This window comes from Sebastes umbrosus, chromosome 23 (assembly GCF_015220745.1).
Source record: "Sebastes umbrosus isolate fSebUmb1 chromosome 23, fSebUmb1.pri, whole genome shotgun sequence".
Taxonomy (NCBI): domain Eukaryota; kingdom Metazoa; phylum Chordata; class Actinopteri; order Perciformes; family Sebastidae; genus Sebastes; species Sebastes umbrosus.
Genome location: NC_051291.1, coordinates 5,767,283 through 5,785,532, shown reverse-complemented (window position 1 = coordinate 5,785,532; position 18,250 = coordinate 5,767,283). Strand labels below are relative to the sequence as shown.

At 40.4% G+C, this 18,250-nt stretch overlaps 2 protein-coding genes across 15 annotated transcripts in view; one reads left to right on the top strand and one right to left on the bottom strand.

Annotated features, from left to right (window-relative positions):
• Positions 1-7,678, bottom strand: part of LOC119482535 (lymphoid-restricted membrane protein) — a 42,462-nt gene extending 34,784 nt beyond the window's left edge. For 13 of the 14 annotated variants that reach the window (XM_037760134.1, XM_037760142.1, XM_037760143.1 and 10 more), the window contains exons 1-2: positions 2,914-3,071; positions 621-1,342 (exon numbers count right to left, since the gene is read on the bottom strand). In XM_037760134.1, coding sequence (XP_037616062.1) covers positions 621-1,287 — 667 coding nt within the window. In that variant the 5' untranslated portion in view covers positions 1,288-1,342; positions 2,914-3,071. Of the gene's footprint in view, positions 1-620; positions 1,343-2,913; positions 3,072-7,373 lie in introns of those variants that run through there. The other variant, XM_037760135.1, reaches the window with a different exon arrangement.
• bcat1 (branched chain amino-acid transaminase 1, cytosolic) lies at positions 5,634-15,006 on the top strand. The gene is made up of 11 exons (XM_037760152.1): positions 5,634-5,878; positions 7,238-7,296; positions 8,769-8,963; positions 9,505-9,615; positions 9,708-9,827; positions 9,925-10,085; positions 10,295-10,437; positions 10,730-10,815; positions 10,915-11,055; positions 11,761-11,829; positions 14,306-15,006. Exons 2-11 carry the CDS (start codon positions 7,267-7,269, stop codon positions 14,351-14,353), a joined length of 1,104 nt encoding a protein of 367 aa, XP_037616080.1. The 5' UTR covers positions 5,634-5,878; positions 7,238-7,266; the 3' UTR covers positions 14,354-15,006.
• Positions 15,007-18,250: the final 3,244 nt, after the last annotated feature.

Genomic DNA, 18,250 nt, shown 5'->3' with positions numbered 1-18,250 from the left:
GTTAGTAGCTGTGAGAATATCTAGTGAATGTACAGTGGACGTTTGTGCAGAAATAAATGCTGCAGCTCCTCCAGACCAACAGAGGTTTCCTGTGTCTTGTGAAGTGACGGGGCTCCGCAGCGAGTTACTTTATCGTCTCCGACCAAAACTCCGGTGTCTCCCTGTTCCCTATGGCCGCGGTCGGGAGGCTGAAGCAGGAAAAGCCAACACTAGGATCAGCAGTGATTCATGAAGAGACCTTCGTCTGGTCAGCTAACATTACTGCCAAGCAGGTAAAATATAGAGTGATATTGTGGTTTTAGCTGACGTGTGTCGCCTTACTGTTTTGATGGATGACGAAGTTTAGATCATTTTGTTTCACAAATAAATCTTAACCCAAGGTCACATATAAGCTTTTTCCATTGCTTTCAACTGCATCTCACACTCCTTCTCAGTGCTCAGCAAACAGAAAAACTTCATCTGTTGATGAAGACCAGGAGATGTGGCTGAAAGCTCTCGAAGAAAGCTTGCAAGTTAAATTTTTGTCAAACCACGGGTTTGACCTTTCCAAGGTCAAGAATTAAGTTTCATGCTTAATCTGTTGCGGTCTACAACAACCCGCACATCCCACTCCTCCCTACCTCCATCTCCCATAGACAGTCTCTTCACAACCAGAGCTGGGTAGGGCAGCTCACACTCCGTTGAGTTCGCCAAGTCCCCTGAGCAGAAGTTGAGGTTGTAGGAGAAGGTGCTCATGTTTGGGGTGAACGTACGACTCAGAGGCGGGCTCCTGCTCGGCCTCTCGCTCTCGGGCTGCACCGACTGGGGTCCTCGAGTGAACGTAAAGTAAGGGGTGTCTTTGGACTGGCCTGTGGGCGTCGAACAATACCCCTGCCATGTCTTGACTTGCCTTAAATCACTCCCATCGGCACCTCTCCTCTCACCCAGAGTGCTAGTGATAGTGTATGTGATGTTAGTTGGCGTGGAGGGGATGCACGATGGCCTGGAGGGGATGCACGATGGACGCACGGAGGGACCCAGGTCTCTCCGCTGGGAGGCCGCTGACCCCATCCCTCTGTCCTTTCCCCTCTCGCCCTCGTCTCTGTGCAGGGTCCCTTTCTTCAGGATGGTTTCCAGGTTGTGCCTGAGGCCACTCTGCGGGCTGTCGTAGTTGCTGGAGGAGAGTTTGGGAATCTGGAAAGGTGAATTGGGCTCTCGGTCACCGCGCCACTGGATGGTCTGCAGTTTGCGGCAGATGCTGTCCACGGGGTTGTGACGACGATTGGGTTGGGGCGTGTAGCAGTCCATGCTGCTGACGGCAGGGCTGCAGTGCTGGCTTCCTGGCTAGAGGAGAGGCTGAAGTCTGAGGAGAGAGAAGCAGAAAATATTTCATTTATTTAAGATAAGATATTCCTTTATTAGTTTCGCAGTGGGGAAATTTGCAGTGTACAGCAGCAAAAGAGCTAAACAAAGTGTAACAAAATATGAACCATTTAAAAAGAAGGAAGTATAAAAATAGGAGCAGTATACACAGTATTGCACTGCACAACTGCACAAGTGGAAAATGATATTGCACAGTGAGAATGACTGAAATTCCACCTGAAAATATCAGGTTATTGTCAGGATATGAACATGGATATAAAAATGTCTTTATTTATTTATTTGAAGGTCTACTATAAAATTAGGGTGTCGGAATAATAAATCATAGTATTATTATGCTTTATTTTGTTGCGTTAAAAGTAGTCAGATTTAAAAAAATTAAAAATTAAAAAAATTTAAAAAATTGCAAGTTTGTTTTCTTGCTGGATTTATACTTACCTTTTCAGTTTACTATCAAACAAGACCAAAAACTGTGTCAAAATATGAACCATTTAAATAGAAGGAAGTATAAAAATAGGAGCAGTATATACAGTATTGACAATAAAAAGACTATTAACACAATTGCACAAGTGGAAAATGATATAATTAATTAATTAATTAATTATTTCATGCAAAGTTGGTAAAATGGAGACAAAAGAACATAGAATTATAAAAAAAAAAAAAATTTAAATGAGAAAGCCATTGTTATTCTGATGGTGACACTGATGATGTACTGGATAACTGGCACATTAAGTACATAGGGGCTGCTTTCCCTGGTGAAATGAGCAAGTAGAGCTGCAGGGTGGAAATACAATAAATGTCAGGCATGCAGAGAATAATTGGGAATATTTGAGACCAATATGGAGTAAATAATTACATCTTTGGTATGATACAAACCACCCAATGCCAAATGTTATTATTTTTAGTTCCAATATTATGTGGCTATCACAGACAGGAGTTCTTGTTTTACACAAGGAGGAGGAAAGAAAGGACTGAACAAAGGTAGAAGATGGAGAGGAAAGAAAAGAGGGCTAGATGGGGAATCAAATCATAACCTCCCTAAACCACACAAAGCTTAATAAAATGGACTAAACACTAAATTATGGTAGGAGAGTCCAAAGAAGTTATTGCAAACCAGTCCACACAAGGTTTCAGATTTTCAATCGATGTGAAAGCAAAAAAAATTCAAAGCACCAGGTGCACAAACGAGCTAATTAATTAATTAATTAATTAATTAATTAATTAATTAAGAGTTAACTAGCTAGCAAACAAACTTTAAACACAAAAGCATTTATTTCAATAAATATCCACATTTTCTCTAATAATACAACTCCCTGCAGCAGAAATTAAAATTTAATCTAAATATCACAATTAATTTAATCACAGTAAATTTGTAAAAATAAGCTACTCTTTGACAAAACAAAAGAAAACATTAAAAGATTTAGAAGCTGAAGCTGGTGTGCAAATGTATCTCCAAACAAACAGAACTTAAACACTAATAATACAAATAAACGCCTTGTGTGCTCTCAAACAGCTTTTGGCTGACAGAATAAAGATGTTCGTTGTTTTTATTACCTGGTCAGGATGGTAGAAGCAAATATCCTCCAAGGGAAATGTTTGTCTAACCAACTGACATCCACTCAGCTCTGAGCACGAGCACACAGGTAGGTCTACAGCTCACTCAGCAGCTCGAGACAGAAAAGGTAGTGGTGGTGCGTTCAGGGCACAGAAGATAAACCAGCACCTCCTCCCTGAGGCTTGAAGGGGACACAGCACCCAAATAAAATAAACCAAGGAGACAACTTCATAGTCCAAGTCCAATAAATGTAACTCCCCAGCTTGCTGGAGAAATTTTGGAAATCTGAATGCACATCATTACCATGTTTTTTCCCAACTGCCATCAACTGTCTGAGTTGAACACGTGCAATGTAAATGTGCAATAACATGTTGGTCACTTTTGTGTCACTTTTGCAATGTAAATACTGTAAATCTACTGTTACGAATATGTGCAATAATTATATGATGCTGTGCAATAATTATATAATTATCTAACGGACACTTTGTGCAATAATCTGGCAAAACTGTCATCTGGCAAAACTCAAACTCATCAATATACATATTGTATTTTTATATTTTATATTGTATTATCTTTTATATATATTTTTTATATTTATATTGCACCATCTCTTTTTTTATTGTATTATATTTTTTCGCAACTATGGGATTGTCACAATCTAATTTTGTTGTACTACACAATGACAATAAAGGGCTTGAATCTTGAATCTTGAATCTCTTTTCTGGGATTGTCCCGTCATTCAAGATTATTGGAGAGAGATTCATGGTGCCTTACATGATATTTTCAGATGTAATGTTCTCCTGGAGAGTAATACTTTATTTTTTGGACTTATGCCTATGTATGTATGTATGTGTATGTGTATGTGTATATATATATATATATATATATACATATATATTTTCACATTTTGTTATGTTGCAGCTTTATGCTAAAATCAATAAAATTATTATTTTCCCTCATCAATCTTCACTCAATACACCATGATGACAAAGTGGAAACAGAATTTTAGAAATTTATGCAAATTTATTAAAAAGGAAAAACTGAAATATCATATTTACTTAAGTATTCAGACCCTTTACTCAGTAGAGCATCGAGTCTTCTTGGGTATGACGTGACAAGCTTTGCACACCTGGATTTGGGGAGTTTCTGACATTCTTCTCTGCAGATCCTCTCAAGCTCTGTCAGGTTGGATGGGGGCCGTCAGTGGACAGACATTTTCAGGTCGCTCCAGAGATGTTCGATTGGGTTCAAGTTCAAGTCAGGGCTCTGGCTGGGCCACTCAAGGACATTCACAGAGTTGTCCCTAAGCCACTCCTGTGTTATCTTGGCTGTGTGCTTAGGGTCGTTGTCCTGTTGGAAGGTGAACCTTCGGCCCAGTCTGAGGTCCTGAGCGCTCTGGAACAGGTTTTCATTAAGAATATCTCTGTACTTTGCTCCGTTGAGCTTTCCCTCAACCCTGACCAGTCGCCCAGTCTCTCCTGCTGAAAAACACCCCCAAAGCATGATTCTGCCACCACCATGCTTCACCGTTGGGATGGTATTGGCCAGGTGATGAGTGGTTCCTGGTTTCCTCCAGACATAACGCTTAGAATTGAGGCCAAACAGTTCAGTCTTGGTTTCATCAGACCAGGGAATCTTGTTTCTCACAGTCTGAGTGTCCTTTAGGGGCTTTTTGCAAACTCCATGCGGGCTTTCATGTCCGTCTGGCCACTCTGCCATAAAGCCCAGATGGGTGAAGTGTTGCAGTGACGGTTGTCCTACTGGAAGTGTCTCCCATCTCCACACAGGATCTCTGGAGCTCAGCCAGCGTGGCCATCGGGTTCTTGGTCACCTCCCTTACCGAGGCCCTTCTCCCCCGATTGCTCAGCTTGGCCAGGCGGCCAGCTCTAGTGAGAGTCCTGGTTGTTCCAAACTTCTTCCATTTAAGAGTTATGGAGGCCACTGTACTCTTGGGGACCTTCAATGCAGCAGACTTTTTTGTAGCCTTCTCCAGATCTGTGCCTCGACACAATCCTGTCTCTGAGCTCTGTAGGCAGTTCCTTCGACCTCATGGTTTGGTTTTTGCTCTGACATGCGTTGTCAGCTGTGAGACCTTATATAGACAGGTGTGTGCCTTTCCAAATCATGTCCAATCAATTGAAATTACCACTGGTGGACTCCAGACAAGGTGGAGAAACATCTCAAAGATGATCGAGGGAAATGGGAGGCACCTGAGCTAAATTTCAAGTGTCATAGTAAAGGGTCTGAATACTTGTTTTTATGTGTATAACAAATCTTAAAATACTAGACACTTTAGACAGACATGGTTGGGTGGTGTAAGTATATAGAATCTGTAAATCAATAAAAATATAATAAAAAAAAAAAGAAGAAAGTCCAATAAGTTAAAAATAATTTTGTCCCTATGCATAATGCGTCCGACTCCCCACCACACTCACAGACGCTTAAATACATATGTAAACATTTACATTCAAAAACAAATAAACAAATTCAAAAATAAATAAGTACAAAAATAATTGAATAAATAAATATAAATGCAAAAATTGATTTAAAACTTAATAAAAATAAATACATTCAAAAATAAAAGGGAATATTTAAACAGAATAATAAATAAATAATGGAATTAATACAAAGATAAATAAATAAAGAAGCAAATTAAAACATATATATATATAAATATACAGTATATATCAAAATATATTTGTTACATTTTTCTCAAGTAATTCATTTCTATTATTTCATTAGTGATAAAATAAAATATACACAAGAACTCCCATCGTTGTACAGGGATAATGATATTGAGCCACTGACGTCGCAGTTCAGAGTCACCATAGGGCGTTAATTCATAGTATTCAGTCACGTGGAAACATGAATTGGATGTATGTTTGGTGTAGTAAGCGGTGCAACAGGTTAAGTTTCTTTCTCAAAACAGCAACATCTCATCCACACGTCTCTCCTGCTCTGAAGGTAATTTCTACAATATTCAGGTTTGCATGAATATTTGGGGGATTGTGTAAATGTTGTTGTGCTTCAAGTGTAAATGCATAATATTAATAATTTGTATTAAAAAAGACAAATTACTGATGTTTTCAGACTATTTAAAGCTCCTAACGGTGCACGATTATCATGCAGTGTCATCACTTTTTAGCCTATGTAGTAGGGGAGACCGGGGTAAGTTGGCACACAGCTATTTTCTGGTCCTTTGCAGAAAACAAAAAATGAAAAAAATGTTGTTATCTTGAGTTGCACTCATCTACTATGTTAAAACATCTGGAAGTCACTAACTTTTTATTTGGTGAAGGTAATATTTTACTTTTAAGTAAAAAAAAAAAGGTGGCCTAAACGTAGGCTATTATAACACACAAAGTTGGGTCAAATATTGAGGTTTACTTGAATGTTGGGGGATTACATATTTTGTTGTGCTTTAAGTGTAAACTCACAATATTAATAGCTTGTATTAAAAGAGACAAATTACTGATGTTTTCGGACTATTTAAAGCTCCTAATGTGGACGATTAGCATCACTTTTAAGCCTATATGGTAGTAGGGGAGACCGGGGTAGGTTGGCACACAGCTATTTTCTGGTCCTTTGCAGAAAAAAAAAATTGAAAATGTTTTGTTATCTTGACCTGCATTCATCTACTACGTTAAAACATCTGTAAGTCACTAACTTTTTTTTGGTGAAGGTAATATTTTAGTTTTAAGTAAAAAAAAAAGTGGACTAAACGTAGGCTATTATAAAGTAATTTCGTCACAAAGTTGGGTCAAATGTGGAGCAGGGTTGGTTGGCACACTGATTTGTGGGTTGGTTGGCGCTATGTCTATTCATGTAAATTTCAGTGTATATTTTGTTGGGGTATTTTGAGAGTTTAAAAACAATTTTGAAAGATGAAAAACAATATTTATATTATTTGTTATTAATTATTATTATTTTGAATGGTCAATGAATAAGTAATTAGACACACTTCATCGTTGTGATGGTAAACACAAGGGAGATCTGTAATGATGTTATCAATAAAAAGTCCTGTTTCCACATTGAGTTGAAACTTGATGATTGTTTCGCTAATACGGAAATGTATGTACAACACCCAGAGTACCAAAGATGGTCTCCACAGCAGTTATATTGATTTTTTTTTAATAGAAATAAATGTTGTGAGAAAATATTATGTGAAGAGACGAACGGGATCTCAATTTTATTTCTCAAACTGATCAAAACTGGCAATCCAGTTCATCAGGTTACCCTCCTGTAACACCTCCCGTATAAACACATATTTGCTTTGTGTACAGTTTGAAGTCTATTTGTATTGTCAATATTTTTTTTCTCCAGGGAAGCAGTTTCATTTCCACTCCATTGCAATGGCTGACGACAGACTTCCAAGCTTTAAGGTATTGAAATAACATATGCAAATGTGCTGTTTGGTTTGTAGAATGCATCATGCCATTATGATTTTCAGAGCACCTACCCTCAGTAGCTGCTCCAGCTGCAGCATCTTGGTGACTCCTCGGCTTCCTGACACCTAAAAATCCCCCCTGTTGCTCCACATAGAAGATACTCCAGCACTGCTTCTAGTCCTCATGTTGCCTCGAGCGGCACTGAGAGGCCTCGAGAGCCACACTCATCCAACATTCTTACTGTGACAATAAACACATGAGAAACTAATGCGATGGATATATTAAAGCTAGCTCTTTAAACAGAATAACGTCCGTATTGTCTGCATTTTGTTTTAAGGGGAAACCAGTGTCCACTCCTGTCCTCCTCTTCCTCCTGGTGCAGCCTGCTCTGCAGAATCCACTTTCCCAGCTCACGCTAAGTAGCTGGGGCTTTGCTTGTTTTCTGACCCTGAATGCATGAGCGGCAGAGACAGCAGGCTCAGGTGGAGATTAGGGTGGACATGTGCAGACGGACACAAGACGCACAAGGATGAATGTTGGCATTGGTTTTGGAGAATGTAGATAAACATTTGCAAGAGAAGACTTTAACTTTTTGAAAAAGGAACATTAAATACAGCATTTGATGTGACACTGAAAAGAAACGATAAGAAAAAATCATTTACAGTTGAAAAAGTGGAATACTACTGTGGTCGCCCGCCACTTTCCAGTACTGTAATCTGGGATTACGGTGCGGACAACATTCTGCACCAGGAGGGAGGGGATAAAGAGTCAGTCTAATCCCAGTGGAACAGATAAGTAACTGAATAGCAGACCAGAAAAACGTCTTTAAAAGAAGGATCGGATAACTAATAAAGGTAGTACGGTGACATAATGGACGCAGATACTGGACTAGGATGCTACTCTATTGTGTCTCTAACCATGACCTTTGACCTCTAAATTGGGTAGTGGAGAAAGACAGCTTCACTGCAGATATATACTTAAAGTAGTACCCAGTTTTTGTCTCATTGATGTTTCTGTGTCACTGGTGTCTGGTTTTACAGCAGTCTGGTCACTGAGAGGTGAACTGTGGCTCATCTTTGAATCAGCCTGTCACACAGCGACCCCTGCTGGCCGATTGCAAAACTTTCGGAATGACAGGCAACACGTTGAATGTGTATTTCTCTACCAAGTCCTTGAGTGACAAACTGTGCACAGTCCCCATGAAGATGCACATTTTGATGTGATGTTTGTCATCCAATAGTGCGTCGAAATCAAGTGGGGAAAAAGGAAGATGATGAATAACAATTAGTGTTCCCTTATGCTTTGCACATTTCTGATTTTGATTAATTATAATCTGTGGAGAAGTAAAGATAGTTGAGTGTTTCTGTATTTCCAGAATGGAGAACTCAGGGGGTCGACCTCAAAGTTACGTGTGCACATTTTCCTTTAATGTCTCTATTTCCTCTGCTGTTCTGTTCTGTAACCAGGCAGCTGACCTGGTTATCGAGCTGTCCCCCACTCTAAAGATCAAACCGGACGAGGTTCCCTTCGGGACTGTCTTCTCTGACCACATGCTGACCATAGAGTGGAGTAAGAGCGAGGGCTGGCAGGCTCCGCACATCAAGCCCTTTGGGAACCTGTCACTCCACCCGGCCAGTTCGTCACTACACTACGGCATACAGGTGACACAGCTGACCAGGAGGCAAACTTTAGCCTTACTTTTTATACCTATCCTGAGCTAAAATGGATTTGAAATGTCTTCTAATGTTGCATTCGAGGAGACATGACTTGACTGAGTACAAGGAGTTTAGTCAGGATAGGGAGTAAGAAATAAAAGTCTGGATGAGAGTTTCAGCATATTCAAAACACAAAAAGATCTAACTAGTAAAGTAAATATGAAGGTGAGCAACTTGCACAATATATTTAAAGAGGAACTATTATGCTTTTGTGTTATTTCCCTTTCTTTTAGTGTGTTATATAGTGAACATAATAGGTCCTCTTTAAAACATAATATCATACTGCACCATTTATTTTACAGCTTCCTAATCATTTCCTAGTTTCCTAGTGTAGCTGAGTTTATAAATAGTTGTTGATTTTTGGAGGAATTTCCTTGAAAGAACTCCATATAAATACAATTTGAAATATAAAATTGACCATGTAACTGAAAAATAAGATATTGATAAACAGAATGATTACAAAAAATGTCTTTTCTCTCCTCGCCAGCTGTTTGAAGGGTTGAAGGTGTACCGTGGGGATGACAACCAACTGCGTCTCTTCAGACCGATGCTCAACATGAACCGCATGTCCAACTCTGCCAAGAGAGCTTGTCTGCCGGTAAGATGGATGTAATGGAGGAATGAAAGGTTCTCCCACTCATCCTCTACTCTCCTCATCTTTCTCTTTCTCCACCTCCCTCCCTCCTCCAGGCTTTCGACCAGTCAGAGCTTCTAGAGTGCATCAAGCGACTATTAGAGATTGACCAGAGCTGGATTCCTCACTCAAAGTCGCTCGATCTGTACATCAGGCCAACGTTTATTGGCACTGGGGTAAGGAGGATAGCGACGGGCTGCAATAACATGTGGAGGCAGACGGTTTATTCTTTTTAATTAAATACATTTCTATGTGTTTTTGTGTCCATGGTAGCACTATCTGGGTATAAAGAAGCCTGTCAATGCCTTGCTGTATGTGATCTTGACTCAAATGGGCACTTACTTCGAGTTTGGTTCAGAGGGCATGTCCTTGTGGGCTGACCCAAAGTACACGCGTGCCTGGAAAGGAGGAACTGGAAACCACAAGTTGGGCGGGTGGGTAGGTGCATACTGTATGCATTTTTTGTTTTTTGTTTTTATTCACCAATAATCAATCAATGCACTCAACTGTGGTTGTTTGAGGTGCAGAACAATCAAGGTTTTAACAGTTCTGCCCCAATGCAAACATAAACTATTCCTGTGTTCGCTCAGTCTTTCAATGAATTCAAATATAGAAAAAACTTTGCTGCTTTGGATTTCTGCAGGAACTACGGATGCTCTTTGGCCGCCCAGTACGAAGCAGAGGATTATGGGTGTCTGCAGGTGCTGTGGCTGTACGGAGAGGACCACCAGATCACTGAGGCAGGCACCATGAACATCTTCATGCGCTGGATCAATGAGGATGGAGGTTAGTAGCAGTACTATCAGAACCCCACTTGGCCAATCACAGATGAACTGATTAGAATCTGGTGGTCAAGGGTCACTGTGACCTCACAAAACACATTTTTGGCCAGAATTCATGTGCTAATTATGACGATTTCACACAAATGTCTAATAGGTGATGAAAATGATGAAGTGATGACATTTTGGACAGACATGGATGTAAACTGCAACTTGACTTGTCGGCGGAGGCGTACAACCGCGAGGCGGTGATTCTAGTTAAGGTTTTATTTTGTTCTTAATTTATTGTTTTTTTTCAGAGGAAGAACTTGCAACTCCATCTCTGGACGGCCTCATACTCCCAGGTGTAACCCGACAGAGCATCCTGGACCTAGCCAGGAAATGGGTGAGAAAGACAAAAACCATAAAGGTCAATATGCACGGATAAATATTCCAAATTAGTCATCACATTTCCCCTTGTCCCTCCGCTCTCTTCTGTGCCCAGGGTGAGTTTAAGGTGACAGAGCGCCACCTGACCATGAGCCAGCTGTGCTCGGCTCTGAAGCAGCAGCGGGTCAAGCAGATATTTGGCTGCGGTACCGCCAGCTTGATCTGTCCCATTGGACGCATTGTTTACCAGGGAGAGGTAAGAGACAGCAGCAGGCAAACTGAAGACATTGCCTGTATTTAATCCTGTCGAATTTGACCATCGCAGATTTAAAGTCCCAATGTGTTCTCCTTAGTTTCTATAACAAATAAACCATACAGTAAAATTGGAAAATGTTTTCTTCAAACATTCTTTTTCATGTAATCTTAAAATGAACACAGAAATCAACTACAGAGTGTACACTATATAGTTTATATTACGTGTGTATTAATATGTATGCTTTAAAAGGAATAGTTCAACATTTGGAGAAGTGCTTTCATTTGCTTTCTTGTCGAGCGTAAGATGAGAAGATCAATACCACTCTTGCGACAGCTACAGATACTAGATCAGATTTTACAGATTACCAACCCTAGCTTTAAAGGAAGTTGGACTTTTATTTCAGTTACACTGTAAAAATGATATGCTGTCTTTATTAGATTACATTTTTCATATAAAAGAAGCACATTTTAATACAAACTAGTTATATGTGAATAGTTTTAAAACTTTTCGAGGCTTAGTGCTTCGAAGACTGAGGCTCTGGGTCTCTTGTGACCGCATGTGGACAGTTTCATCTTTAGAAGGTTGTCAGAACCCTGCGGCTTCTTGTTTTAATATCATAATATGTTTACTTAATATGCTCTATGTTCTCGTGATCTAGAGGTCGATTCACACAGCCGATTAAATTATTAAAATTGTGTGTTTTAGAACTTGCACATCCCCTGTCAGGATACACAGTTGACTTCACGGATAGTAAAGGAACTCAAGGATATACAGGTTGGTGGATGCACAGACACACACACACACACAGCGATGCATGCTTGTATGCACATATACAGATACACACACATCCCACAGATGGTTCCATTACATGTAGCTCAGTAACAGCTGGTGGAACATCTGTGTTCTTTACACCCTTGTCACCCTCAGGACTCTATTTTTATGTAGTAATAGGTTACTTTGAATTAAGCATTCAGTGATGTGATTGGATGGGAACATTTTGGAACAGCATCCTACAAAATAAAAGGTGGAAGTGTGTGCCAGCAGTTTTGGTGCTAAATAACAATGCCGAGAACATTAATACTTCTCTGCCTTGTTAGTGCTCACATATTTACCAAGCAAAAAAAGTTAAATGAATATGTTGACTCACTAAATTGAAAATATGGTCGATGAAAGGCAAGACCTTACAATATTCCCTCCAAATATTAACTTATCTTGCATCCCCATAATTGCATTAATGGGCTGTTATCTTAGTGGTTATTATGTAACTTAATGAGATCAAAGTGTTAAGTTGTCCTTTCTTTAAGAAAACCCCCATTGGTCCTCATTGTACACCCACTGCATGCATTATCTTGCCTGCAAGTACATAATAAGTGAAATATCTTATTAGGTAATGACTAATGACTTGGTAATATTGTACAAACACGCCACCTCTACAGTCTATGCAGCGCTACAGGTTTAAACAGATTCATAATGTTCTTTGCTGAAGGCTTAATTAGTGTTAATGAGCATGTTATGTATCGCCGACTTTCTGTTATTGTGCTGTATAATGAGGCTATTATTAGTAGGGGGTATGATGAGCTCAAATGCTAGCCTTTTTTTCTCACTTGCACTTGGAAAGGCCCGGTTGAGATCACTATCAGATTAAAAGGTCTCGGTACAGCGTACACCGAATCTTTCTGCTCTAATCACATGCATTTTGGTGCAAGACACAGTCAAGTCAGCACACTGACACACTGACAGCTGTTGTTGCCTGTTGAGCTTGAGTTTGCCATGTTATGATTGAACCACAATGCAAAGAAAAACTAGTTAGGTTTAGGCAACAAAACTGATTGGTTAGGTTTAGTAAAAAAACATCATGGTTTGACCTAAAATTACGTAAAATCATGTGCAGGAAAACAGCGGTCTCCTGGGGGAAAGTCCAGTGTTTGTTTACTAGTGTTATTACTAATACTCATGGGGCAGAAATAAAGGTCAGCGTGTCCTTGCTTAGTTGTTTTGATGACAAGCTGATGATTATGAATCATAAACTTTGTCTGGATTTGCACTGGATGCCCTGCAGGCTCACGCGTCTAAATGATACGAGCAGATAGTGGCCTTTGGGTTTCATTCTTGAATCTTCCCAAACGTCCTCTGAACACTTTGATTAGTTGACGTTGCTTATCTCTTCAACTAGTGACTTTTGTCCTCTTTTCTTTTGCTTTGTCTCTCTCTCTCTGTTGCTCTGTTTACTTTCTGCGCTGCATCCGAGTTCTTGTTGCTTTTGTCTTTCTGGTCAGACGATTAGCATATCTGCTCTCTCCATCGTCCAGGCCTCGTGTGCATGCACGATGCGTGTTATGAATGCGTTAACCACATCTTCATATGCGATAACATCTTCCTTCGTCGACGGTGCTTCAGAAGGCGGGAGAGAGAGAGAGAGAGACGGTTGCCGGCCTAATGGTGGAGTATGGAGAGTCGGAGATAGGGGCAAGACAAACTCCTGAATTCTCTCATTAAGCTCGCTGTAATTGCACAAACCCAATTATTGCCTCAGCCTTTTGTGATCTTCAAAGCCAAGATGCTGCAAATGAAGCCTGGAACAAGTGGAAGAGGAGGAGGAGGAGGAAGATTTGGGGGGTGGGAGGGGGGAATGGGCGGCAGCGAAGCTTAATGAACAATAAAATCGACAAAACGCTGGAAAATGCCGCGCTCCTTCCGCAGCGCCGTTAAATCTGTTGACATTTCATTTGGAGGGAAGCAGCGCGGTGTTATCCCCCCCGCACACACTCCTCCTCCTCCCGCCGCCCCGCTTGAAGACAACATTGTGCAACAAACAAACGAGTGGTCTGAGGCAGCAGATGAAAGATGGGTTTACTAAGTCGCCCTGCTGTTCCTCTTTCAAGTTAATTAGAAATCACATTCTTTTGTTTCCCCTTCGCAGGCGCTTATTTACTTTCTCACTTCGACCATTAGAACAAATTTGCAACATGAGACACAAATAATTGGATTTGTCTCCGCGGCTGTCACGGATTGGGGAACATTTTGTTTTGATTTTTATTATAGTTCCTTTGCTCTGTTGTGTTGTGTTCTGTCGGTGGCTGAGTTTGCAGATTCGCTCACGGATATTTGATTTCATTTTTTGATTTGTGTTTTGCTCGCAATTAAGCGGCGGCAGCGGCGGGCGAGAGAAGTTTAGTGATTAGCGACTTTTGTTACTGCTCGGGCCCCCGGAGAACTCTCTTGTAACCTTTTGACCTTTGTTCTCTTACAGTATGGACGCACGCCCAGCGACTGGACCATGCCGGTGGTAGATCAGTGAAGCCTGGAACACACACATGCACAATGACCAGTGTGTGACTACTGTGCATGTATATAAATAAAAGAACAATCTATAACAGTGAAATATTTGTAGTTTAACTGCAATATGCTGGAGTGTGTCTTCCCACTTTACCCCCTTTTAAGCTTTAATTAATGACAAACACACAACTGTCCAAAATAATTAACAAAAGTGGGCTAATGTCTCATGCAATACTGCACAATAATTTACAGTAAACCAGCCACCGTGACTTATTCTGCTGCGTTCCAACCAACATTCAGGATACCGCTGTGGCTGGGAATGAACATATATATACTGTATATATACATACATATAGATATATGTAACATATATTCCATATCACTTTTGTAAGAGTTGCAAAGCATCTACAAGATTTAACTAATTTACCTACTTCATATATAATCTTCATATGAGTATGGCATGAAAACATTCATTTAAAAAATGTCTCAAAGTTTTGCACTAAACTACAGATTAGAAACGGAGCTCCCATATGAACACTGTAATGTTTTATGATGATTAATTTATAATGTATTTTACCCTGAAATTAAATTAAAAAAATAAACTTTCCCAGGAGACCAAGAACCTTTTTTGGAACTAAACTTACATTTGGACTCGGAGGAACCAGAGTTAAAGTTCCTCCCAGTGGTCTGAAAGGTGAAGCCAATGTGGAAGCGCCTTAAACTTGCATTCTTTCTAACAGCCAGCAGGGGGCGACTCAAAAAGAAGTCTGATTGTATAGAAGTCTATGAGAAAATGAGCCTACTTATCTCTTGATTTATTACCTCAGTAAACATTGTAAACATGAGTTTATGGTCTCAATCACTAGTTTCAAGTCTTCTTCAATACAGCATGATGTTCATTTAGTAAATTATGGTCCCATTTAGAGTCAAATAGACCATAAAGCAGGGGATGCCCTTTCACAGTGTGTTTTCACTTCATGAAGGTTAGTTGTAACATTTTGGTTGCCTTAAAAATGTCTTATTCAGAGTTTGGTTGTACTTAGCTTCACCCTCTTGTGTCACTTCTGGTTGCAAAATGCCGAACTCAAGGCTTCAAATCGGCAGTCCACAAACCGATGGGTGACATATTGGTGACTATGTTCACTTCTTATAAACATTTTCAAATAAAAAATGACTTTCTCCCATTAATTTAATGTCCTCATGAAGGTCCTTGTTGACCGAAACGTTGACTAATAAAGCAGAGAAAAGTGTGTGCGGGAGCAAGTCATTTTTTATTTGAAAAAGTACATATTGGAGGGGATCTACTCCCAGCACCACAAACAATTTTGAGAATGTGCATGTTTTCCTCTCCTTGAACACTTCTTATATACAGTCTATGGTTCCTGCATGATAGTTCCAGGTGCAATAAAAGTCCCTACTCAGAGTGTCGTACGCTCCAAAGGGTTCAAGAATTTTAGGGGCGAGCCAGAGACGCTTCCACAATCCTTAATGATGCTGAGGAGTGCAAGTGTTTTCCTGCCACCCTACACACACACACACACACTTATAGAGAACCTGGAACAGGACCAAAGCCATCAGCATAATGGAGTCATAACAGAAAGCCATCAAACCGGAGAGCCCTTGGCTGTTTGGCTCTGCACACAAGTGTGCACGCACACACACATGCACATGCAACATAATTCAAGATGCACTGTACTAGTTTAAAAATGAAAACTCAGGAGGTAAACTGTGTCCACTACTAAATTCATGCCTCATTAACTGAGGTCTTGTCTGTATGTCTGCTTCTGTTTGGATGCACATGTGTGTGTGTGTGTGTGTGAGTGTGTGTGTGTGTGTGTGTAAGGTGGTGCCCAGTTGCGTGCTGGATGATTTTTGGCTCTTTGTCAAGACAGCTCATTTTGGCACCAGCTCTTTCCTTGTGTGCAGTGGCACAGCTGGTGTAGAGCACACACACACACACACACACACACACACACATAAAACACATAGGCCTACTTCAAAATGCCAAACACCATCTAGCCTGCTTAATCTAGGCCACTGCTGACATTACTAAAGCACGTATCTCACGTATCTTTTCCTTTCCACTGTTTGCTTTTTCCTCGCAATTAAACGCTCACGGCAGTCTGTTTAATGATCATTAGCTATAAATTAAGCTCTTTGCTCCATTATTCGCCCACAGGGATCATTACCATGACATCTTATCTAATCTAAATGACATCTAGACAGGTGAGGACATGTTGCGGGATTGTTTGAGGGCACGTTGGACGTCAGCTCTACTGAAGCCATTCCAGGATATGTGAGTTGCTATTTCACATTTACGTACTTTTGATAAATGTTGATCGGGCAAGTTGCTTATGAGGCTCTGAGGCAATAATTTGTCTAGATGTTAAAGTAACTCTGATGGTGTGAAGTGATGGAGACACTGGCATTGAGCTGATTTAAAGTGGCAGTAGTCAGTATATTTTTGGCATCATTGGGCAAAAATTCCATAATAACCTTCCAGCATATTGTAATTCAAGTGTTCTGAGAGATAACTAGACTTCTGCACCTCCTCATGGCTCTGTTTACAGGCTTTAGAAAATCTATCCCGTGACGGGAGACTTTGACCAATCACAGGTTATTTCATTGAGAGAGCGTTCCTATTGGCTGTGCTCCGGTCATGTGACCGGAACTTGGCGTTCCTTCACCAGATTTCACAATGGCGGCGGCGGCGTCACAACCTTTCTCATTTTTACAGCTAAACCGTGCACTACAAGATGATTCTGAAAACATTTGAGGAGGGAAATAGGCATTAATGCAACAGAATATTGATTCATATTTGATCAGCGCTGCCTAGTTTGACCGTTTGGTCGGAGTTCACGAGTGATTGACAGTCAGCTCTCATAGATGGCAGATGGACAGCAGACCTCAGATCAGCTCTTACTGCTTGTTTTCCTCCGGTCTGTGAAATCTTGCAGATGCCGTTAGGAGCACCGGAGGACACAGAGGAACATGATTTTTTTCAGATTACCTGTTTCATGTACTACTGTCAAGATATAGCAACCTAAAGAAGTTGTAGTTGCATTGCCTAAACCTGTTTTTTTTTGCTTAAACATAAAGAAGCCTTTTTGTTTGTGTTCAAAACGTGGCATTTCATTCAGTTTTATGTGTTAGAATGTGTTTCTTTTAAGTTTCACTTTCACTTTTACAACGTAGTAGGTGTAGTAGGCCCCTAATGACCCACATCTATGGTGCTTATAGCGACTGATAATGCCTATTTAATGGCCTGATAACAGTCGAATCGGGTGTATTTTTTCACAGATTATCTGTCTCATGCACTACTGTCTGGATATAGTGACAGTTTGAGCGAATATATGACAACAAGTTATTTTCATTAAAGTTACCAACTGTAGCTTTAATCCTGATGGTCATGCATTACGAAACATTTTATTCCTGTGCACAGTATTACTGGATTTACCATTACATTGTGTTTTAAAGCATTTAATGGTTGCTTTCTTTGTTCCATCCCTTATACATATACATCCAAACACACATACATTTACCTCAGTTCAATTCATTGAGCTTTATTGGCACAATTGTTCAGTACATATTGCCAATCTGTCTCTCTCTCTTTCTCTCTCTCTCTCCATTTCTCTCAGCTCATAGCATCTTTCCCTCCAGCTCCTGCTCCTCCATCTCTTTTCATTCTCTCTCTCTCTTTCCCTCACAGAAAGCAGGGACCCCGGCAGGCCGCTCCCATTCAGCCTGAGGACGCCGATGATGTTTTAATTGTCACTTCTTGTTAAGGCGGCCGTGACATTCACGCTGGGACAGAGGGGAGGCGGTCGGCGTAATCAGAGGAAATGGAGAGAGAGGAGGAGAGAGAAAGAGAGAGAGAGAGATGGCACCCATTCAGCTACTAAGAGTGGTATTTGGCTCT